This window comes from Oncorhynchus tshawytscha, linkage group LG02 (assembly GCF_018296145.1).
Source record: "Oncorhynchus tshawytscha isolate Ot180627B linkage group LG02, Otsh_v2.0, whole genome shotgun sequence".
NCBI lineage: Eukaryota > Metazoa > Chordata > Actinopteri > Salmoniformes > Salmonidae > Oncorhynchus > Oncorhynchus tshawytscha.
Window position 1 is genome coordinate 3,228,930 of NC_056430.1, and position 24,253 is coordinate 3,253,182.

Genomic DNA, 24,253 nt, shown 5'->3' on the forward strand with positions numbered 1-24,253 from the left:
CATGGCTCTCTCGAGATGTACTATCGGAGTCCGGTGGTGGCTGGTGTGTTTACGGACATATTCAATCGTTGTCCACACATACTTCAAGATGGCCACCATTGTTCCTGTACCCTAGAAGGCAAAGATAACTGACTACCGCCAACTTAATGACAACCGCCAATTAGTACTCAATTCTGTCATCATGAAGTGCTTTGAGAGTCAAGGATCATATCACCTCCACCTTACCGGTCACTCTAGACCCACTTCAATTTGCTTACCACCCCAATAGGTCCACAGACGATGCAATCGCCATCACACTGCACATTTCCCTATCTATCCCACCTGGACAAGAATAATACCTATAATGCTGTTCATTGACTACAGCTCAGCATTCAACACCATGGTACCCTCCAAGCTCATCTTTAAGCTTGAGGCCCTGCGTCTCAACCCCGCCCTGTGCAATTCGGTCCTGAACTTCCTGGCAGGCCGCCCCCAGGTGGTGAAGGTAGGAAACAACATCTCCACTTCGCTGATCCTCAACACTGGGGCCCCACAGGGGTGCGTGCTCAGCCCCCTCCTGTGCTCCCTGTTCACCCATGACTGCGTGGCCATGCACGCCTCCAACTCAATCATCAAGTTTGCAGACAACACAACAGTAGTTGGCTTGATTACCAACAATGACGAGACTGCCTACAGGGAGGAGGTGAGGGCTCTCGGGGTGTGGTGTCAGGAAAACAACCTCTCACTTAACGTCAACAAAACAAAGGAGATGATCGTGGACTTCAGGAAACAGCAGAGGGAGCAGCCCCCTATCCACATTAACGGGACAGCAGTTTTTTTTTTAAGTTCCTCTGTGTACATATCACGGACAAATTGAAATGGTCCAAACACACAGACAGTGTGGTGAAGGCTCAACAGCGTCTCTCCAACCTCAGGAAGCTGAAGAAATTTGGCTTGTCATCTAGAACTTTCACAAACTTTTACAGGTGCACAACTGAGAGCAACCTGTCGGGCTGTATCACAGCCTGGTAGGGCAACTGCACCGCCCTCAACCGCAGGGCTCTCCAGAGGTTGGTGCGGTCTGCACAAAGCATCACAGAGGGCAAACTGCCTTCCCTCCAGGACACCTACAGCACCCGATGTCACAGGAAGGCCAAAAAGATCAAGGACCACAACCACCCGAGCCAGTGCCTGTTCACCCCACTACCATCCAGAAGGTGAGGTCTGTACAGGTGCATCAAAGCTGGGACCGAGAGACTGAAAAACAGCTTCTATCTCAAGGCCATCAGACTGTTAAATAGTCATCACTAACAGAGGCTGCTGCCTACATACAGACTTGAAATCATTGGGTACTTTAATAAATGAATCACTAGTCACTTTAATGCTACTTTAATAATGTTTACATATCTTGCATTACTCATCTCCATATGTATATACTGTATTTTATACCACCTATTGCGTCTTGCCTATTCCGCTCTGTCATTGCTCATCCATATATTTATATGTATATATTCTTATTCCATTCCTTTAGATTTGTGTGTATTAGGTATTTGTTGTGGAATTGTTGGATTACAGGTCAGATATTGCTGCACTGTCGGAACTAGAAGCTTGAGCATTTTGCTTCACTCACAATAACATCTGCTAAGCATGTGTATGTGACCAATAACATCTGCTAACCATGTGACCAATAACACCTGCTAACCATGTGACAATAACATCTGCTAACCATGTGACCAATAACATCTGCTAACCATGTGACCAATAATGTCTGCTAACCATGTGACCAATAACGTCTGCTAACCATGTGACCAATAACGTCTGCTAACCATGTGACCAATAACGTCTGCTAACCATGTGTATGTGACCAATATAATACTGAAACTCTATGCAACACTACCATGATGCAATTTTTTTTTTAAATGATTGAACATTTGTTTAACTAGGTAAGTCAGTTAAGAACAAATTATTATTTACAATGATGGCCTACCAAAAGGCAAAATGCCTCCTGCGGGGACAGGCAAAAAAATAAACGTCCTCTCACTGTCAACTGCGTTTATTGTCAGCAAACTTAACGTGTAAATATTTGCATGAACATAAGATTCAACAACTGAGACATAAACTGAACAAGTTCCACAGACATGTGACTAACAGAAATGGAATCATGTGTCCCAGACATAGTAATCACACCTGTGGGGAGACGAGCATTCTTCTTACCAAACCACATGACCTTTGTTTTGGAGGTGTTCAGAACAAGGTTAAGGGTTGTAGAGCATTTAACCCAAAATCCGGGGAGGGGCCAGCTGAGTATAAGACTGTATCATCTGCATATAAATGGATGAGAGAACTTTCTACTGCCTGCGCTATGTTGTTGATGTAAATTGAGAAGAGCGTGGGGCCTAGGATGGAGCCTTGGGGTACTCCTTTGGTGACAGGCAGTGGCTGAGACTGCAGATTTTCTGACTTTACACACTGCACTCTTTGAGAGAGGTAGTTAGCAAACCAGGCCCAAGACCCTCAGGGATACCAATACTCCTTAGCCGGCCCACAAGAATGGTCTACCGTATCAAAAGCTTTGGCCAGGTCAATAAAATAGCAGCACAACATTGCTAATACTGAACCTCTATACAACACTACCATGATGCTAAAACTGAGCCTCTATACAACACTACCATGATGCTAATACTGAACCTCCATACAACACTACCATGATGCTAATACCGAGCCTCGATACAACACTACCATGATGCTAATACTGAGCCACTACCATGATTGTATTTTTATTTATTTAAACTTTATATAACTAGGCAAGTCAGTCAAGAACAATGACTGCCTACACCGGCCAAACCCTAACCTGGACGACGCTAGGCCAACTTTGCATCCCCCTATGGGACCCTCAATCATGGCCGGTTGTGATACACCCTGAAATCGAACCAAGGTCTTTAGTGGTGCCTCTAGCACTGATATACATTGCCTTGGACCGCTGCGCCACTCGGGGGCCCACTGCTAATACTGAACCTCTATACAACACTAACATGATGCTAATACTAAACCGGTACAAAAATTAAAGTAGTTGGTGTGATTTCTCCTGTGTTGTCTTGTAGTTCCTGAACTCTGTCCGTCTGTGGGACTTCATCGAGGAGCGCGAGCAGCGCAGTGTTGCCCAGCCGCAGGAAGATGAGGTCAGCGAACTGAGAGAACTCTTCATGCAGATGTCTGGTCCAGGAGGGGAGGAGAGCAGTGCAGTGTCTGCCCAGCCCTGAGCCCTCAACCTGGGGCCCTAACTACCTGTTATCCAGGCCTAGCCCCAGCACTCTGACCAACGGCTCATATCAAAATGAAAACATACATACGACACTGGACAATAAAATGTACTCACTAGTAAGCCTTTCATGTTGATGGTTTCAGGCTTTTTTTAAATTATATTTTTACTCATGGTACATTTGTGTGGAAAATAACATAGTAAATCTGTACATAGAGCTGTAATGGTTCTGTTAGAGAAGCTGCTATATTTTCCGGATATGTTTTAGATAATTTATCTCTGGAAGGCTTTTTATATGAATGGGGTAGACATCTATAGAATGAACCATAAGGTCATAGTTTTCAAGTACAGTGAAATGCCTTTACTTTCTTTTCATTGGATCTATAGAATCAGTTTGAGGTTGTATAGATAGATCAGACAGCCTCTCAGCCAGGCCACAACATGTGTTACAGTTAGGTCACATATAGACATTTTTAAAAGAAACTAAATGTGGAATTCAAATCAATGCACCCAGGGGCTCTATTCAAGCTGGATTGCTGAAGTGATAGGAATTACTTTCATTTTTGATTGAGCTGACATATTCAGTGTTCACTGTGAACTGCTGACGCAGTAACATTGGCTTTAAATTTAAATCCTGCTGTAACGCTGAACTTCCACAATACGGATTGAATAGAGCCCCAAGTCTGTTACATACTCGTTGTCCATGAAGGTATGGTGTGTTCATTTAGAGGCTTTTACATTTACGTTGCAACTAGTTCCTTCTATAGGAACTATTTAGTGTTGATGGATGCTCACATTATGAGGTTTAGTGACTTTATCCTTTTAATGGTATAAAATGATGTTGACCTTATTATCCTACATCATTCATCTATAGTAAGAGAATAAAGCAGACCCTGGGTGATCTATCAGTCAGCCTGTAGAGGTGCAGAGGAATGAGCTCCTACCAGTAGTCGTCTCTATTATCTAATGTATTGAGTGAAGCTGCCTGGGGAGACTTAAACTATAGTTTTTAGATAATATTATACTACCATGTTTAATGTATATTCTATGGGAAATCAGAATCACTATGTTGGCTTTTATTTATCCAATTTCTTTTCAGTTTGAATGATTATTTCCAAAAAGAAATTCAATAGCAGCAGTCCATTCATTCAATAAAGAAAATGTTTGACAGCAGAGTAATATGAGTGTTATTTCACCTCCCTTTAACATGGGGGTTAATGTATAGATTGAGGCCAGACAATATGGTACTGCTTTATATCCTGCGGTTTTTATATCCTCCTCCAGTCCTCTTCTGGCTGTGCTGGGTTGAGAATATAACAGTACATGGCCAAGATGTTCAAAAATTCATAGATGACCAGCAAGGTCAAATAATAATAATTACAAAGATTGTCGAGGGTGCAACAGGTCAGTACCTCAAGAGTAAATGTCAGTTGGCTTTTCATAGCCGAGCATTCAGAGTTCGAGACAGCAGGTAAGGTAGAGAGAGAGAGTCGGAAACAGCAGGTCCGGGAAACGGTAGCACGTCCAGTGAACAGGTCAGAGTTCCATAGCCGCAGGAAAAGCAGTTGAAACTGGAGCAGCAGCACGGACAGGTGGACTGGGGACAGCAAGGAGTCATCAGGCCAGGTAGTCCTGAGGCATGGTCCCAGGGCTCAGGTAAAAGCACAGACCCCACAACACTAGAGGTATATCCGCAAACCACCAACGTATTACCCTGAGACAAGGCTTAGTATAACCCAGGAAGCTCTCCCCCACGGCACGATCTTCCTGTACCTCAACCCGGCACCCCTCCTACGGGCAGCATGAAAGAGCACCAGTAAGCCAGTGACTCAGCCCCCATAATAGGGTCAGAGGCAGGTAATCCCAGTGGATAGAAGGGAACCTGCCAGGCAGAGACAGCAAGGGCGGTTCGTCGCTCCAGTGCCTTTCTTTTCACCTTCGCACCCCTGGGCCAGACTACACTCAATCATAGGACCTACTGAAGAGATGAGTCTTCAATAAAGGCAGAGACCAAGTCTGCGTCTCTACAGATGTGGATCGTCCGCAAAAGTTAACATTATGTTTCTGAATGACATCACCAAGAGGTAAAATATATAGTGAAAACAATAGTGGTCCTAAAACGGAACCTTGAGGAACACCGACACTTACAATTGATTTGTCAGAGGACAAACCGTCCACAGAGACAAACTGATATCTTTCCGACAGATAAGATCTAAACCACGCCAGAACATGTCCGTATAGACCAATTAGGGTTTGCAATCTCTCCAAAAGAATGTGGTGCTCGATGGTGTCAAATGCAGCACTAAGGTCTAGGAGCACGAGGACAGATGCAGAGCCTTGGTCTGACACCAATAAAAGGTAATTTACCAACTTCACGAGTGCAGTCTCAGTGCTATGATGGGGTCTAAACCAGACTGAACGGTTTCGTATACAATGTGTGTCTTCAGGAAGGCAGCTTTTTCTAAAATCTTTGAGAGGAATGGGAGACTCGATATAGGCCGTTAGTTTATTACATTTTCCGGGTCAAGGTTTGGCTTTTTCAAGAGAGGCTTTATTACTGCCACTTTTAGTGAGTTTGGTACACATCATGTGGATAGGGAGCCATTTATTATGTTCAACATAGGGGAGGCAAGCACAGGAAACAGCTCTTTCAGTAGTTTAATTGGAAAAGGGTCCAGCTTGAAGGTTTAGAGGCCATGACTATTTTTATTAATGTGTCAAGAGACATAGGATTAAAAAACTTTAGTGAGTCCATTGATTCTAGGTCCTGGCAGTGTTGTGCAGACTCAGGACAACGGAACAATGCCACTTTATATAATGTTTAAATACTCTACATTACTCATCTCATATGTATATACTGTACTCTATACCATCTACTGCATCTTGCCTATGCCGTTCGGCCATCGCTCATCCATATATTTATATGGACATATTCTTATTCATTCCTTACACTTGTGTGTATAAGATAGTTGTTGTGAAATTGTTAGCTTACTTGTTAGATATTACTGCATGGTCGGAACTACAAGCACAAGCATTTCGCTACACTCACATCAACATCTGCTAACTATGTGTATGTGACCAATACAATTTGATTTGATTTGTGCAGACTCAGGACAACGGAACTTTGGAGAAATAGACAGATTCAAAGTGGAGTTTAGGGTTTAGGGTTAGGGTTAAGGGGTTAGGGGTTAGGTTAGGTTAGGGGGGGTTAGGGTAGACAGATTCAAAGAGGAGTCCGTCATTTGGGTTAGGTTTAGTGTTAGGGTTAGGGGGGTTGGGGGTTACGGTTAGGGGTTAGGGTTATAGACAGGAGAAAGACAGATTCAAAGAGGAGTCCATCATTTGTTTTCTGATGATCATGATCTTTTCGTCAAAGAAGTTCATGAATTCATCACTGCTGAAGTGAAAGCCATCCTCTCTTGGGGAATGTTGCTTTTTAGTTAGCTTTGCAACAGTATCAAAAATACATTTTGGATTTTTCTTATTCTCCTCAATTAAGTTGGAAAAATAGGTTGATCGAGCAGCAGTGAGGGCTCTTCAAATCAAATTGTATTGGTCACATACACATGGTTAGCAGATGTTAATGCGAGTGTAGCGATACGCTTGTGCTTCTAGTTCCGACAGTGCAGTAATATCTAACAAGTAATCTAACAATTCCCCATCTACCTAATACACACAAATCTAAAGGGGTGAATGAGAATATGTATATATAAATATATGGATGAGCGATGGCCGAGCAGCATAGGCAAGGTGCAATAGATGGTATAAAATACAGTATGTACATATGATATGAGTAATGTAAAATATGTAAACATTATTCAAGTGGCATTATTTAAAGTAGCATTGTTTAAAGTGACAGGTGATCCAGTTATTAAAGTGGCCAGTGATTGGGTCTCAATGTAGGTAGCAGCCTCTCTGAGTTAGTGATTGCTGTTTAGCAGTCTAATGGCCTTGAGATAGAAGCTGTTTTTCAGTCTCTCGGCCCCAGTGGTGGTTGTTGTCCTTGATAATCTTTTTGGCCTTCCTGTGACATGGGGTGCTGTAGGTGTCATGGAGGGAAGGTAGTTTGCCCCTGGTGATGCGTTGTGCAGACCGCACCACCCTCTGGAGAGCCTTACCAGGCTGCGATACAGACCGACAGGATGCTCTCGATTGTGCATCTGTAAAAGTTTGCCAGGGTTTTGGGTGACAAGCCAAATTTCTTCAGCCTCAGGGGAGAATAGGGGGGATGAATGAGCCAATTGTAAGCTGGGGATGATTAGGTGGCCAGAATGGTATCAAGTCCAGTTTGGGAATTTAGCCAGGACATCGGAGTTAACAACCCTACTCTTACGATAAGTGCCATGGGATCTTTGGTGACCACAGAGTCAGGACACCTGTTTAACGTCCCATCCGAAAGAGATATCTACCACAATATATCAGTCATAGAGATATCTACCACAATATATCAGTCATAGAGATATCTACCACAATATATCGGTCATAGAGATATCTACCACAATATATATCACATTAATGGTCCCTTCCACCACCTTCTGGACAAAAAGAACAGCTGCATTTATCCATTTATAACAGAACAAGTTAGTCATTGTAAATGGAGGAGTCAGTAATACAGATACATTAGTGGAACGATTTACCACATCTTAATTTATTGACATTTATGTACAGGTAACATTACTATGGTACCAAGGGTCACTGGGTCATATTGGTCATGCAAGGCAGTAATGCATATGGACAAATAAAACAGTACAGGAACCTACAATACATTATCAATGATTCATTATTACAAAATAAACTCCTGGATGACTCACATACAGTAACGGTACAATACAACATTTACAAAGCATTAATTAAACAATATAACATGTTAGATGGCTGTTGATATAGTTGATATAAGCTGACAGGTTGGTAGAACTGCTGGACACCAAGGTGTTTACAGGACAGATGATCTGAAACGTTATTGAAACTGACCGGTTCTGGTGTTGGCTTGACAAGAGTGGTCGGATACCTTAAATGAAGGTCTGACACCTTAAAGGAGATGACTGACACCTTAAAGGAGAGGACAGACTGATTAAAGGAGAGGTCTTGCACCATAAAAGAGAGGTCTAACCAAGTTAAAGGAGCGGTCTGACTGATTAAATAGAGGTTTGACTGAGTTAAAGGATAGGTCTGACTGATTAAATAGAGGTTTGACAGATTAAAGGAGGGGTCTGATTGATTAAAGGAGCGGTCTGACTGACTAAAGGAGGGGTCTGATTGATTAAAGGAGGGGTCAAACCAAGTTAAAGGAGCGGTCTGACTGATTAAATAGAGGTTTGACAGATTAAAGGAGAGGTTTGACAGATTAAAGGAGGGGTCTGATTGATTAAAGGAGAGGTCTGACTGACTAAAGGAGGGGTCTGACTGATTAAAGGAGGGGTCTGACACCTTAAAGGAGAGGTTTGACTGATTAATGGAAAGGTATACTTGTATGAATGAGTGACTGTGGTCAACAGCCACAGCAGAGGTATTATTATTGAACAACTGTTAATGATGAAGAACGTACTGCAGATATCTGTACTACACAGGAAGTACATATGGTGATACAGGAGTCAGGGGTCACCACTCACAGTTACGAATCTGTAATAAAACACATCATCACATTAAGGCTACAACATCTAGAGGCAATGGGTAACATCAACTCAACACAAACATCCATTCTGCTCCACAACACCTACTGATGGAGCCGTCATCTTCATGCATTAGACCGTCATATATATCTCCTCCTCCTCACACACTGACCGAGGGCCAAGCTTCCCGCAGGTACCTAGCTACAGGTAGTTACAGGTAGCTGGCACTTTGACATCATCACACTCAAATTGCCAATTGAGTCCTCAGAGACACAGAGAGGCAGGAGATGGAGGCGGGACTTGGGAGTTATACAGTTACACACAGTTAATCTCAGACTGGGTCACGTTTATGTCAATGAAGTCATCTGCCAATCCTAGAGCATGTGGGAGAGGACTAATCGGAGAATAGGCTGGCGAAGGACTTGCGGATGTTCCGGATGGTCTCGGCCTTGGCTTCGTCCTCTCCACCCGCCGAGGAACTGGTCGAGCTGGAGCGGAAGAACGACGCATCTCCCAAAGCGCTGAAGGCATTGGTCAGGGACTGGGACTTACTGAAACAGACAGAGACATACCGTTAACCCTAACAATAACTCCTAACCTTAAGTCCTAATCTGGCCAGGGACTGGTATTTACTGCAGAGACAGAGACATCACATTAAACCTGACTTTAAACCCTTACACAAAAGCTAACCTGGTCAGAGACTGGGACTTATCGCAGAGACATCACATTAAACCTTTGAATGGAAACACTTTGAAGTCTGTGGAAATGTGAAATGAATGTAGGAGAATATAACACATTAGATCTGGTAAAAGATAATGAAAACAAAAAAACATGCGTTTTCTATTATAATTATTTTCATCATCTTTGAAATGCAAGAGAAAGGCCATAATAGAAAGAGAATGTTCTGTTATAATCTCCACCCGACACAGCCAGAAGAGGACTGGCCACCCCACATATGCTCTCTCTAATTCTCTCTTTCTTTCTCTCTGTCGGAGGACCTGAGCCCTAGGACCATGCCCCAGGACTACCTGACATGATGACTCCTTGCTGTCCCCAGTCCACCTGACCGTGCTGCTGCTCCAGTTTCAACTGTTCTGCCTTATTATTATACGACCATGCTGGTCATTTATGAACATTCGAACATCTTGGCCATGTTCTGTTATAATCTCCACCCGGCACAGCCAGAAGAGGACTGGCCACTCCACATAGCCTGGTTCCTCTCTAGGTTTCTTCCTAGGTTTTGGCCTTTCTAGGGAGTTTTTCCTAGCCACCGTGCTTCTACACCTGCATTGCTTGCTGTTTGGGGTTTTAGGCTGGGTTTCTGTACAGCACTTTGAGATATCAGCTGATGTATGAAGGGCTATATAAATAAATTTGATTTGATTTGATAATATAATACCGCAGTTTTGCGCAATTTAGCGGGGTGTGTGCATGGTTTCACAGTATTTTGCATCAAGTCTGCCCAAATGTGCCGAATTTGTCAATTGATACATTTTCAACTACAAAACTACAGAGAGCATACAAGAATCCTATGGTAATACAACATTTAAGTTTACAAACTCCCAGGAATGTCATACATGATGGATCATTAGCTTATACACTAACATTCACACATCTACAGTTGAAGTCGGAAGTTTACATACACCTTAGTCAAACACATTTAAACTCAGTTTTTCACAATTCCTGACATTTAATCAGAGTAAAAATTCCCTGTTTTAGTTAGTTTAGTTAGGATCATCACTTTATTTTAAGGATGTGAAATATCAGAATAATAGTAGAGAGAATGATATATTTCAGCTTTTACTTATTTCATCACATTTCCAGTGGGTCAGAAGTTTACATACACTCAATTTGTATTTGGTGCATTGCCTTTAAATTGTTTAACTTGGGTCAAACGTTTCAGGTAGCCCTCAACAAGCTTCCCACAATAAGTTGGGTGAATTTTGGCCCATTCCTCCTGACAGAGCTGGTGTAACTGAGTCAGGTTTGTAGGCCTCCTTGCTCTCATTCGTTTTTCAGTTCTGCCCACAAATGTTCTATAGGATTGAGGTCATGGATTTGTGATGGCCACTCCAATACCTTGACTTTGTTGTCCTTAAGCCATTTTGCACAACTTTGGAAGCATGCTTGGGGTCATTGTCCATTTGGAAGACCCATTTGCGACCAAGTTTTAACTTCCTGACTGATGTCTTGAGATGTTGCTTCAATATATCCACATAATTTTCCGTCCTCATGATGCCATCTATTTTGTGAAGTGCACCAGTCCCTCCTGCCGCAAAGCACCCCCACAACATGATGCTGCCACACCCGTGCTTCACAGTTGGGATGGTATTCTTCAGCTTGCAAGCCTCCCCCTTTTTCATTCTAACATAACGGTGGTCATTATGGCCAAACAGTTTTATTTTTGTTTCATCAAACCAGAGGACATTTCTCCTTTGTCCCCATGTGCAGTTGCAAACTGTAGTCTGACTTTTTATGGCGGTTTTGGAGCAGTGGCTTCTTCCTTCCTGAGCGGCCTTTCAGGTTATGTCGATATAGGACAGCTGCGTGGTCCCATGGTGTTTATACTTGCGTACTATTGTTTTCTACACCTGCATTGCTTGCTGTTTGGGGTTTTAGGCTGGGTTTCTGTAGAGCACTTTGAGATATCAGCTGATGTACGAAGGGCTATATAAATACATTTGATTTGATTTGATTTGATGAACATGGTGCCTTCAGGCGTTTTAAAATTGCTCCCAAGGATGAACCAGACTTGTGTAGGTCTACATTTTTTTCTGAGGTCTTGGCTGATTTCTTTTGATTTTCCCATGATGTCAAGCAAAGAGGCGCTGAGTTTGAAGGTAGGCCTTTAAATACATCCACACGTACACCAATTGACTCAAATTATGTAAATCAGAAGCTTCTAAAGCCATGACATCATTTTCTGGAATTTTCTAAGCTGTTTAAAGGCACAGTCAACTTAGTGTATGTAAACTTCTGACCCACTGGAATTGTGATACAGTGAATTATAAGTTAAATAATCTGTCTGTAAACAATTGTTGGAAAAATTACTTGTGTCATGCACAAAGTAGATGTCCTAACCGACTTGCCAAAACTATAGTTATTATCAAGAAATTTGTGGAGTGGTTGAAAAACGAGTTTTAATGACTCCAACCTAAGTGTATGTAAACTTCCGACTTCAACTATAGATGGCCGGGCAGGGTGGTTGTGGAGCCAGAGACAGCAGGGGTTCAAACTGTAGAACCCAGTTCCTACATTTGAAAATAAAAATAGATTTTATCAACAAAACTATGCTACATTTTATTTCTGGGACCCTCAAGATGACAAATCAGAGCAAGATTACTGAATGTAAGTACATTATTTACCTTCAGACGTGGGTGAATGTATCAAACCAGTTGCCGTGATTAAAGTTTTTTGTTGTTTTGCACTCTCCTCAAACAATAGTATGGTATGTTTTCACTGTAATAGCTACTGTAAATTGGACACTGAAGTTAGATTAACAAGAATTGAAGCTTTCTGCCAATATAAGATAAGCCTATGTCCTGGAAAGTTTGTTGTTACAACGTCATTCTAGTCACATTAGCGCACGTTAGCAACAACCGTCCCAGTATAGGGACATCGATCCCATAGAGGACCCTAAAGCTAACCTGGTCAGGGACTGAGATTTACTGCTGAGACAGAGACATCACGTTAAACCTGACCTTAAACCCTGAAGATAACCTGGTCAGGGATTTACTGCTGAGACAGAGACATCACGTTAAACCTGACCTTAAACCCTAACCCTAAAGTTAACCTGGTTAGGGACTGGGATTTACTGCAGAGACAGAGACATCACATTAATCCTGACCGTAAACCCTAAAGCTAACCTGGTCAGGGACTTACTGCAGAGACATCACATTAAACCTGACCTTAATTCTAACCCTAAAGCTTACTAGAACAAAAACACAGTACATCAGGGTAATGGCTATGACAACATTATCACCATGTCACCATTTTTGTTTAATGTAGCTAAAGCTCTTACTTCAGCAGAGGATGGCCCTTGGGTGCTGGCGGTTCTTCAACCAGAGGTTCAGCTTTAGCTGATTCTGGGGCTGGGGCTGAGACTGGTAGTGGGGATGAGGCTGAGACTGGGGCTGAGACTGGGGCTGGAAATGAGGCTGAGACTGGAGCTGGGGATGAGGCTGAGACTGGAGCTGGGGATGAGGCTGAGACTGGAGCTGGGGATGAGGCTGAGACTGGGGATGAGAATGGGGATGTGAATGAGGCTGAAACTGAGACTGGAGTAGGCTCTGGAGCAGGCTCAGGGGCCATGGCAGTGCCAGTGGAGGACATGGGCATCATAATAGGGGTAGGGTCTGGGTGAAAGTCTGGGGAAAGGACCGTTGGTGGCTGAGCCTTAGCTGGAGACTGGGGCAAGAAAGGGGACTGCACCCTCCCAGGGGACCTCTTTGGGGACAGGGACTGGCCTGGCGCTCTGGATGAAAACACAGCATCAGGACTGGGCTTCAGGCCAAGGGGTGGAAGGGGGGTCTGGGGTTTGGGCTGGATCAGGGGCTTGGAGTTGCGGCGTACAGGAGGTATAGGCTTGGGCTTGGGAGGCAGAGGGGGCAGCTCTGCTGGCTTTCCTGGGGGAGGGGCTGCTGATGGAGACACCTGAGGCTGGGGCTTGGGCTGCTGTGTAGTGGGGGCAGGGGTTGGGTGTGAGGCAGGGGTGGAACTGGGGGTGAGACAGGAGAAGGGGTCGGGGATAGGACTGGGAGTAAGGCGGGTGCTAGGCTGGAGGTTGGAGCTGAGACAGGGGCAGCAGCTGGGGCTGGGGGTGAGACAGGGGCAGGGACTGAGACAGGGGCCAGGATTGGGGATAGGACTGGGGCTGAGACACAGGCTGGGGCTGGAGCTGGTGCTGGGGGTGAGACAGGAGCAGGGACTGAGACAGTGGCCAGGTTTGGGGATAGGACTGGGGCTGAGACACGGGCTGGGGCTGGAGCTGGTGCTGGGGGTGAGACAGGAGCAGGGACTGATACAGTGGCCAGGTTTGGGGATAGGACTGGGGCTGAGACATGGGCTGGGGCAAGGGCTGGAGCTGGAGCTGGAGCTGGAGCAGGCTTTTGCACTGGGGAAGGGATAGGCTTTGGTACTTGAGCAGAGGTCGTCTTTACCACCGCAGGAGGGGGTGGCTTTGGTGGAGGGGAAGAGGATTGCTTTTGCACTGGGGCAGGGGCTGGCCTAGAGACTGGAGCAGAGTATGGTTTTGCCACTGGAGTGGAGGCTTGCTTTTGAATGGGGATGGTGGCCGCTCTTAAAACTAGAGGGGGGGCTGGCTTTGGCGGAGGGGACACCTTGGGGGCCAACTCTGCTGGAGGCTCCACACTCTGTGGCTGAGTGAGCTGGGCCTGCACGGCACCCCCTAAATGTAGGGCACAGAACAGCATCATGTTATAATACATACTGGAAAATACAATACAAAACACAAAATAAAGAAAAACCCTAACAAAAACCAAAAAGCTTTTGTTTAAAATCTTTCTAAATCAAGTGTATGGAGACAGACAGGCAGACAGACAGGCAGACAGACAGGCAGACAGACAGGCAGACATCACTGGTCTCAGCAAGGGAATAGAGTCAATGTGTTGGAGGGTTAAGAGGGTTAGAGGCTGAAGGTTGTGGTCTGGTTGCTTGTGACTCAAATAAGACTTAAAGACATAATTAAAACATAATTTACACCAACATATGCATGAAAAAACATAATGTGGTTTTATGCAGGGAGATGTGGGATAGTGTGTTGAATATCGTATATGTAACCTCTTCTATATGTTGTATTTTATGTAATTCTATATGTAGTAGATTATATCTTTATACATTCCATATGTAGTATACTCATATAAAAAGTATTGCAGCTACAGGTTCTAAAGTGAATGAGAGCATCAACTGGAAGCCAGTAGAGTGTACGAGGAGCGGGGTGACATGGGAGAACTTGGGGAGGTTGAACAGACATACTGTAATATTCAAATTTATGTCTGCAATGTATAAACACAAGCAGAGAATCAAACTATAATTCATCTGAAAATATGTCTCATCAACTGAGATGAAGGAGCAGAGCATAATATATGGTCTACATTATTACATTTTGGAGGATGGCCTGGTGTCAAGAAGGGCAGCAAAGAAGCCATTTCTCTCCAGGAAAAACATGAGGGACAGGCTGATATTCTGCAAAAGGTACAGGGATTGGACTGCTGAGGACTGGGGTAAAGTCATTTTCTCTGATGAATCCCCTTTTTGATTGTTAGGGGCATCCGTAAAAAAGCTTGTCCGGAGAAGACAAGGTGAGCGCTACCATCAGTCCTGTGTCATGCCAACAGTAAAGCATCCTGAGACAATGTGTGGGGTTGCTTCTCAGCCAAGGGAGTGGGCTCACTCACAGTTTTGCCTAAGAACACAGCCATGAATAAAGAATGGTACCAACACATCCTCCGAGAACAACTTCTCCCAACCGTCCAGGAACAGTTTGGTGACGAACAATGCCTTTTCCAGCATGATGGAGCACCTTGCCATAAGGCAAAAGTGATAACTAAGTGGCTCGGGGAACAAAACATTGAGATTTTGGGTCCATGGCCAGGAAACTAAACCTTAATCTAAACCTAAACCTTAACCTTAAACCTTAATCCCATTGAGAACTTGTGGTCAATCCTCAAGAGGCGGGTGGACAAACAAAACTCCACAAATTCTGACAAAGTCCAAGCATTGATTATGCAAGACTGGGCTGCCATCAGTCAGGATGTGACCCAGAAGTTAATTGACAGCATGCCAGGGCTGATTGCAGTGGTCTTGAAAAAGAAGGGTCAACACTACAAATATTGCATCAACTTCATGTAATTGTCAATAATAGCCTTTGACACTTATGAAATGCTTGTGATTATACTTCAGTATTCCATAGTAACATCTGACAAAAATATCTAGACACTGAAGCAGCAAAGATTGTGGAAATTAATATTTGTGTCATTCTCAAAACTTTTGGCCACGACTGTATGTTTTACTGTACGATTTTAACAAGGCTAATCTGAAAACAAGACTCCCTAAATTTTATCAGCATATCGATTGCGCAACCAGGGCTGGAAAAACCTTGGATCATTGTTACTCTAACTTCCGCGACGCATATAAGGCCCTGCCCCGCCCTCCTTTCGGAAAAGCTGACCACGACTCCATTTTGTTGATCCCTGCCTACAGACAGAAACTAAAACAAGAGGCTCCCACGCTGAGGTCTGTCCAACGCTGGTCCGACCAAGCTGACTCCACACTCCAAGACTGCTTCCATCACGTGGACTGGGAGATGTTTCGTATTGCGTCAGATAACAATATTGATGAACACGCTGATTCGGTGTGCGAGTTCATTAGAACGTGCGTTGAAGATGTCGTTCCCATAGCAACGATTAAAACATTCCCTAACCAGAAACCGTGGATTGATGGCAGCATTCACGTGAAACTGAAAGCGCGAACCACTACTTTTAATCAGGGCAAGGTGACTGGTAACATGACCGAATACAAACAGTGCAGCTATTCCCTCCGCAAGGCTATCAAACAAGCTAAGCGTCAGTACAGAGACAAAGTAGAATCTCAATTCAACGGCTCAGACACAAGAGGCATGTGGCAGGGTCTACAGTCAATCACGGACTACAAGAAGAAATCCAGCCCAGTCACGGACAAGGATGTCTTGCTCCCAGGCAGACTAAATAACTTTTTGCCCGCTTTGAGGACAATACAGTGCCACTGACACGGCCTGCAACGAAAACATGCGGACTCTCCTTCACTGCAGCCGAGGTGAGTAAGACATTTAAACGTGTTAACCCTCGCAAGGCTGCAGGCCCAGACGGCATCCCCAGCCGCGCCCTCAGAGCATGCGCTGACCAGCTGGCCGGTGTGTTTACGGACATATTCAATCAATCCCTATACCAGTCTGCTGTTCCCACATGCTTCAAGAGGGCCACCATTGTTCCTGTTCCCAAGAAAGCTAAGGTAACTGAGCTAAACGACTACCGCCCGTAGCACTCACTTCCGTCATCATGAAGTGCTTTGAGAGACTAGTCAAGGACCATATCACCTCCACCCTACCTGACACCCTAGACCCACTCCAATTTGCTTACCGCCCAAATAGGTCCACAGACGATGCAATCACAACCACACTGCACACTGCCCTAACCCATCTGGACAAGAGGAATACCTATGTGAGAATGCTGTTCATCGACTACAGCTCGGCATTCAACACCATAGTACCTTCCAAGCTCGTCATCAAGCTCGAGACCCTGGGTCTCGACCCCGCCCTGTGCAACTGGGTACTGGACATCCTGACGGGCGCCCCCAGGTGGTGAGGGTAGGCAACAACATCTCCTCCCCGCTGATCCTCAACACTGGGGCCCCACAAGGGTGCGTTCTGAGCCCTCTCCTGTACTCCCTGTTCACCCACGACTGCGTGGCCACGCACGCCTCCAACTCAATCATCAAGTTTGCGGACGACACAACAGTGGTAGGCTTGATTACCAACAACGACGAGACGGCCTACAGGGAGGAGGTGAGGGCCCTCGGAGTGTGGTGTCAGGAAAATAACCTCACACTCAACGTCAACAAAACTAAGGAGATGATTGTGGACTTCAGGAAACAGCAGAGGGAACACCCCCCATCCACATCGATGGAACAGTAGTGGAGAGGGTAGCAAGTTTTAAGTTCCTCGGCATACACATCACAGACAAACTGAATTGGTCCACTCACACAGACAGCATCGTGAAGAAGGCGCAGCAGCGCCTCTTCAACCTCAGGAGGCTGAAGAAATTTGGCTTGTCACCAAAAGCACTCACAAACTTCTACAGATGCACAATCGAGAGCATCCTGGCGGGCTGTATCACTGCCTGGTATGGCAACTGCACCGCCCTCAACCGTAAGGCTCTCCAGAGGGTAGTGAGGTCTGCACAACGCATCACCGGGGGCAAACTACCTGCCCTCCAGGACACCTACACCACCCGATGCTACAGGAAGGCCATAAAGATCATCAAGGACATCAACCACCCGAGCCACTGCCTGTTCACCCCGCTGTCATCCAGAAGGCGAGGTCAGTACAGGTGCATCAAAGCTGGGACCGAGAGACTGAAAAACAGCTTCTATCTCAAGGCCATCAGACTGTTAAACAGCCACCACTAACATTGAGTGGATGCTGCCAACACACTGTCAATGACACTGACTCAACTCCAGCCACTTTAATAATGGGAATTGATGGGAAATGATGTAAATATATCACTAGCCACTTTAAACAATGCTACCTTATATAATGTTACTTACCCTACATTATTCATCTCATATGCATACGTATATACTGTACTCTATATCATCGACTGCATCCTTATGTAATACATGTATCACTAGCCACTTTAACTATGCCACTTGGTTTACATACTCATCTCATATGTATATACTGTACTCGATATCATCTACTGTATCTTGCCTATGCTGCTCTCTACCATCACTCATTCATATATCCTTATGTACATATTCTTTATCCCCTTACACTGTGTATAAGACAGTAGTTTTTTGGAATTGTTAGTTAGATTACTTGTTCGTTATTACTGCATTGTCGGAACTAGAAGCACAAGCATTTCGCTACACTCGCATTAACATCTGCTAACCATGTGTATGTGACAAATAAAATTTGATTTGATTTGAAATTAGTTGGTGAACCAGGCAAGGCAGTCATCAGAAACACAGAGGCTACTGAGTCTGCCGATAAGAATATGGTGATTGACAGAGTCGAAAGCCTTGGCAAGGTCGATGAAGACGGCTGCACAGTACTGTCTTTTACCGATGGCGGTTATGATATCGTTTAGTACCTTGAGCGTGGCTGAGGTGCACCCGTGACCGGCTCGGAAACCAGATTGCACAGCGGAGAAGGTACGGTGGGATTCGAGATGGTCAGTGACCTGTTTGTTGACTTGGCTTTCGAAGACCTTAGATAGGCAGGGCAGGATGGATATAGGTCTGTAACAGTTTGGATCCAGGGTGTCTCCCGCTTTGAAGAGGGGGATGACTGCGGCAGCTTTCCAATCCTTGGGGATCTCAGACGATATGAAAAAGAGGTTGAACAGTAATAGGGTAATAGGGGTTGCGACAATGGCGGCGGATAGTTTCAGAAATAGAGGGTCCAGATTGTCAAGCCCAGCTGATTTGTACGGGTCCAGGTTTTGCAGCTCTTTCAGAACATCTGCTATCTGGATCTGGGTAAAGGAGAACCTGGAGAGGCTTGGGCGAGTAGCTGCGGGGGGGCGGAGCTGTTGGCTGAGGTTGGAGTAGCCAGGAGGAAGGCATGGCCAGCCGTTGTACTGTACTATGTATTACTGTACTTTGTATTAATTCATGTTTACGGTACTACGTATTATTGTATGTATTACAGCACTATGTACACTACCAGTAAAAAGTTACCACATTGTAGAATAATAGTGAAGACTTCAAAACTATGAAATAACACATATGGAATCAGGTAGCAACCAAAAAAGTGTTACACAAATGAAAATATATTTTATATTTGAGATTCTTCAAACAGCCACCCTTTGCCTTGATGACAGCTTTGCACACTCTTGGCATTCTCTCAACCAGCTTCATGAGGTAGTCATCTGGAATGCATTTAAATTATTAACAGGTGTGCCTTCATAAAAGTACATTTGTGGAATTATGGCAAGAACAGCTCAAATAAGCAAAGAGAAACGATAGTCCGTCATTACTTCAAGACATGTAAATAAGCATGATCCATATAAGAGATTTTTTATTTAATTTTTATTTAACCTTTATTTAACTAGGCAAGTCAGTTAAGAACAAATTCTTATTTTCAATGACGGCCTAGGAACAGTGGGTTAACTGCCTGTTCAGGGGCAGAACGACAGATTTGTACCTTGTCAGCTCGGGGATTTGAACTTGCAACCTTCCGATAAGAAAGGTAAGAAACTTAGCTTGGGCTAAGGCTAGATTGACAGATTGAATTGTGTATCTGAGAGTGGTGGAAATCCAGTTCAATTCTTGAAAGTGGTCAAATCTTTGATAAATAACCCCCCCTACCTCAAGTTCCACTAGGAAGTCCTTTATTCACCGCTAAAAAGATAGTTGAGAATAATGCCCCTCCACTCACTCTTTTTTCCATTTGAAACATTTAAATTGCAAAAAAGTTATGCAAAAAAATCCACAGGAGCTGATTCGCTTGATCTCTTTCTACTGCAGCTTTCTGCCCCCTCATTGTATAACCTTCTACCCACATTTTTTATTTAACAATGGCTACTGATGCTATCCATGATCTGGAAGTTGGAACATATCCTCCCCTTTACAAAGTGGGGGTCCATCTGACCGAGATAACAACCATCCGATTTCTAGTTGGGGCTGAAATCGGATTTTGTTGCCTTGCAGAAAATCCTGGTTGATTTAAAATTGGTACTTAATGCAGGAAAAACTAAATGTACGTTGTTTTCTAATTCTCATAGAAATATTTCAGATGGCTTAAACATTTATGGCTCTTTCTTTACTTTGCTTATAATCCCCATGGGGACATTTTGTTGCAGTAACATGTACATGTTTAAAGTGGCGTTTTAATACAGTAGACAACAAATTGACAATACAAAATTCATAACAGTTACATACAGTATACAGTGCACTTTGCGTGCGTCCTCCGAAACACGACCCTGCCAAGCCGCACTACTTCTTTACACACTCCTCACTTAAACTGCAAGCCAGCTTACCAATGTGTCGCAGGAAACACGTACACCTGGTGACCGAAGTCAGCTTGCATGCGTCTGGCCCGCCGCAAGGAGTCGCTAGAGCCCGACGGGACAAGGACATCCCAGCCGGCCAAACCATCGCCTAACCAGGGCGACGCTGGGCCAATTGTGCGCCGCCTCATGGGTCTCCCGGTCATGGCCAGCCTGGGATCAAACCCGGGTCTGTAGTGATGGCTCAAGCACTGCGATGCAGTTCATTTGACCACTGTGCCACTCAGGAGGCCAGCCTGAGATTTCTAACTGGCCAATCACTTGGCCTGAACTTGACTGGTTTCTACAGTAACACCATTACGGTCTAGGATGTAATGTAAACAACCTTGAGATTGGCGCCACTGTCCGGGGTTCTTGATTGGCTCTGCCACTTCCCTCTGAAACAGACAGAGACATAGACATACATCATGACAGGTAGCACGGGTAAAGTTACATGGTGGAATAGCTCAGGTAACAGGTAGCACGGGTATAGTTACATGGTGGAATAGCTTAGGTATCAGGTAGCACGGGTATAGTTACATGGTGGAATAGCTCAGGTATCAGGTAGCACGAGTATAGTTACATGGTGGAATAGCTCAGGTATCAGGTAGCACGAGTATAGTTACATGGTGGAATAGCTCAGGTATCAGGTAGCACGGGTATAGTTACATGGTGGAATAGCTCAGGTATCAGCAACATAATCAGCAGTACAATACAGGTCTGTGACAGCTGTAACACATATTTAAGTTTTTCTGGATTGCGAAGACACTTTTAATGAACTGGGGTCTACTTGATCCCCATCAGAACCTAATGAGCACAACAGTATTATTTTTAACTAAAGTGTAAGCAATTTCTCATTGCTTTCACACACAATGCAAACGCTAAAGCTGATACAAATTACTCCCATGAATGTGAAGCTCTTCTTCTCTTCATGTGCAAAACTTATTGTTCAATTAGACCTTATTCATCCATAAAAGAGGCCACCTCTGAATTTCTTTTTGCAAGAATGGACCAAGTAAGATGTCAAGAGCAAAGACAAAGGAGAGATAGAGGGGCCCATAGAGGAAGAAAGTTCAGCTCTAAGTTCAAATGGAAAAAGTTCAAGAAAAGCCTTTTGTTTCTGGATATTCATGCTCTTTAGTGACATTCTTTCTGCATTGGTCATCTTTGGTCAAATCATTTTAGGAAAAAATAATACAGCCCATGCTGTGATAATATTTTGACCTATTATGGTGCATACTATAATTATATACTAAGCTATATGGAATTGTTTTAATAAGGTCATACCAAGGATAATTTAGCTGTTTGATTTTTTAAATCCTGTGAAGTATAAATATATATATACACATACAGTACCAGTCAAAAGTTTGGACACACCTACTCATTCAAGGGGTTTTCTTATTTTTTTCATAATTTTCTTCTACATTGTAGAATAATAGTGAAGACATCAAAACTATGAAATAACACATGTAGGTTACCAAAAGAGTGTTTAACAAATCAAAAAATAATTTATATTTGAGATGCTTCAAAGTAGCCACCCTTTGCCTTGATGACAGCTTTGCACATTCTTGGCATTTTCTCAGCCAGTTTCATGAGATAGTCACCTGGAAGCATTTCAATTAACAGATGTGCCTTGTTAGAAGTTAATTTGTGGAATTTCTATCCTTCTTAAATTTGTTTGAGTCAATCAGTTGGTTGTACCAAGGTAGGGGTGGTATACAGAATATAGCCCTATTTGGCAAAAGACCAAGTCCATATTAGGTCAAGAACAGCTCAAATAACCAAAGAGAAACAGTCCATCATCACTTTAAGACATGAAGGTCAGTCAATCTGGAAAATTTCAAAAACGTTTAAAGTTTCTTCAGGTGCAGTCGCAAAAACGATCAAGCGCTATGATGAAACTGGCTCTCATGAGGACCGCCACAGGAATGGAAGACCCAGAGTTACCTCTGCTGAAGAGGACAAGTTCATTAGAGTTACCAGCCTGAGAAATTGCAGCCCAAATAAATGCTTTACAGAGTTCTAGTGACAGACACATCTCAACCTCTCAAGAAACATGAGCGATGGACATTAGACCGGTGGAAATCGGTCCATTGGTCTGATGAGTCCAAATTTGAGATTTTTGGTTCCAACCACCATGTCTTTGTGAGATGTAGAGTAGGTGAACGGATGATCTCTGCATGTGTGGTTCCCACCGTGAAGCATGGAGTAGAAGGTGTGATTGTGTGTGGATGCTTTGCTGGTGACACTGTCTGTGATTTATTTAGAATGTAAGGCACACTTAACCAGCATGGCTACCACAGCATTCTGCAGCGATACGCCATCCCATCTGGTTTATTCTTGTGTGACTATTTGTTCTTGACATTTTTGACATTTGTTTTTCAAGAAGACAATGACACAACACACCTTCAGGCTGTGTAAGGGCTATTTGGCCAAGAAAGAGAGTAATGGAGTTTTGCCTCAGATGACCTGACCTCCACAATCACCCAACATCAACCCAGTTGAGATGGTTTGGGATCAGTTGGACCGCAGAATGAAGGAAAAGCAGCCAACAAGTGTTTACTTTATGTGTGAACTCCTTCAATACTGTTGTAAAAGCATTCCATGTGAAGCTGGTTGAGAGAATGCCACAAGTGTGCAAAGCTGTCATCAAGGCAAAGGGTTTACCACTATTTTGGTTACTACATGATTGCATATGTGTTATTTCATAGTTGTGATGTCTTCACAATTATTCTACAATGTAGAAGATAGTACAAATAAAGAAAAACCCTTGAATGAGTAGGTGTGTCCAAACTTTTGACCGGTACTGTATATATTTGATGAAAACATTTTTGGGGCCTTACTGCTATTAGCCCATACAAACACAGTGAATAGCTTATATTCGCTACATGGAACAGCTAGCCCCCACCAAAATTCTAAAGGAAGTTTGTTCTGAAGTGTCTTTCCTATATCTGAGAGATATAAGAAAGACCAAGAAACATTTGTTCATTTTTTTTTACATGTATTTAACCCCATTTTTTTGGCACTCAACAGTATCCATATACATATACAGTGCCTTCAGAAAGTATTCAGACCCCTTGATTATTTTCAACATTTTTTTGTGTTACAGTTTTATTCTAAAATGGATTAAATAAAAAAAATCCTCATCAATCTACACACAATACCCCATAATGACAAAAGGGAAAGAGGTTTTTAGAAATTTTGGCAAATGGATTCAATTTAAAAAACAAAAATACCTTATTTACATAAGTATTCAGATTGAGTATCAACTTCAACTTGATTGGAGTCCACCTGTCATACATTTAATTGATTGGACATGATTTTGAAAGGCACACATCGGTCTATATAAGGTCCCACAGTTGACAGTGCATGTCAGAGCAAAAACCAAGCCATGAGGTAGAAGGAATTGTCTGTAGAGCTCCGAGACAGGATTTTGTCGAGGCACAGATCTGGTGAAGGGTACTAAATATCTGCAGCATTGAAGGTCCCCAAGAACACAGTGTTCTCCATCAATCTTAAATGGAAGAAGTTTGAAACCACCAATATTCTTCCTAAAGCTGGCCGCTCAGCCAAACTGAGCATTCGGGGGAGAAGGGCCTTGGTAAGAGAGGTGATCATGGTCACTATGACAGAGCTCTAGA

At 43.7% G+C, this 24,253-nt stretch overlaps 2 protein-coding genes across 3 annotated transcripts in view; one reads left to right on the forward strand and one right to left on the reverse strand.

Annotated features, from left to right (window-relative positions):
• Positions 1-4,413, forward strand: part of LOC112247478 (probable E3 ubiquitin-protein ligase makorin-2) — a 59,322-nt gene extending 54,909 nt beyond the window's left edge. Inside the window, exon 8 of the mRNA XM_024416250.2 lies at positions 3,081-4,413. Within this exon, the coding sequence (XP_024272018.1) occupies positions 3,081-3,239 (159 nt within the window). The 3' untranslated portion in view covers positions 3,240-4,413. The remainder of the gene's footprint in view (positions 1-3,080) is intronic.
• An 8,887-nt stretch (positions 4,414-13,300) lies between these two features.
• LOC112247479 (synapsin-2) overlaps positions 13,301-24,253 on the reverse strand; it is a 215,159-nt gene continuing 204,206 nt past the window's right edge. For both annotated transcript variants that reach the window (XM_042329630.1, XM_042329621.1), the window contains 2 exons: positions 20,959-21,010; positions 13,301-14,254 (listed from right to left, as the gene is read on the reverse strand). In XM_042329630.1, coding sequence (XP_042185564.1) covers positions 13,395-14,254; positions 20,959-21,010 — 912 coding nt within the window. In that variant the 3' untranslated portion in view covers positions 13,301-13,394. The remainder of the gene's footprint in view (positions 14,255-20,958; positions 21,011-24,253) is intronic.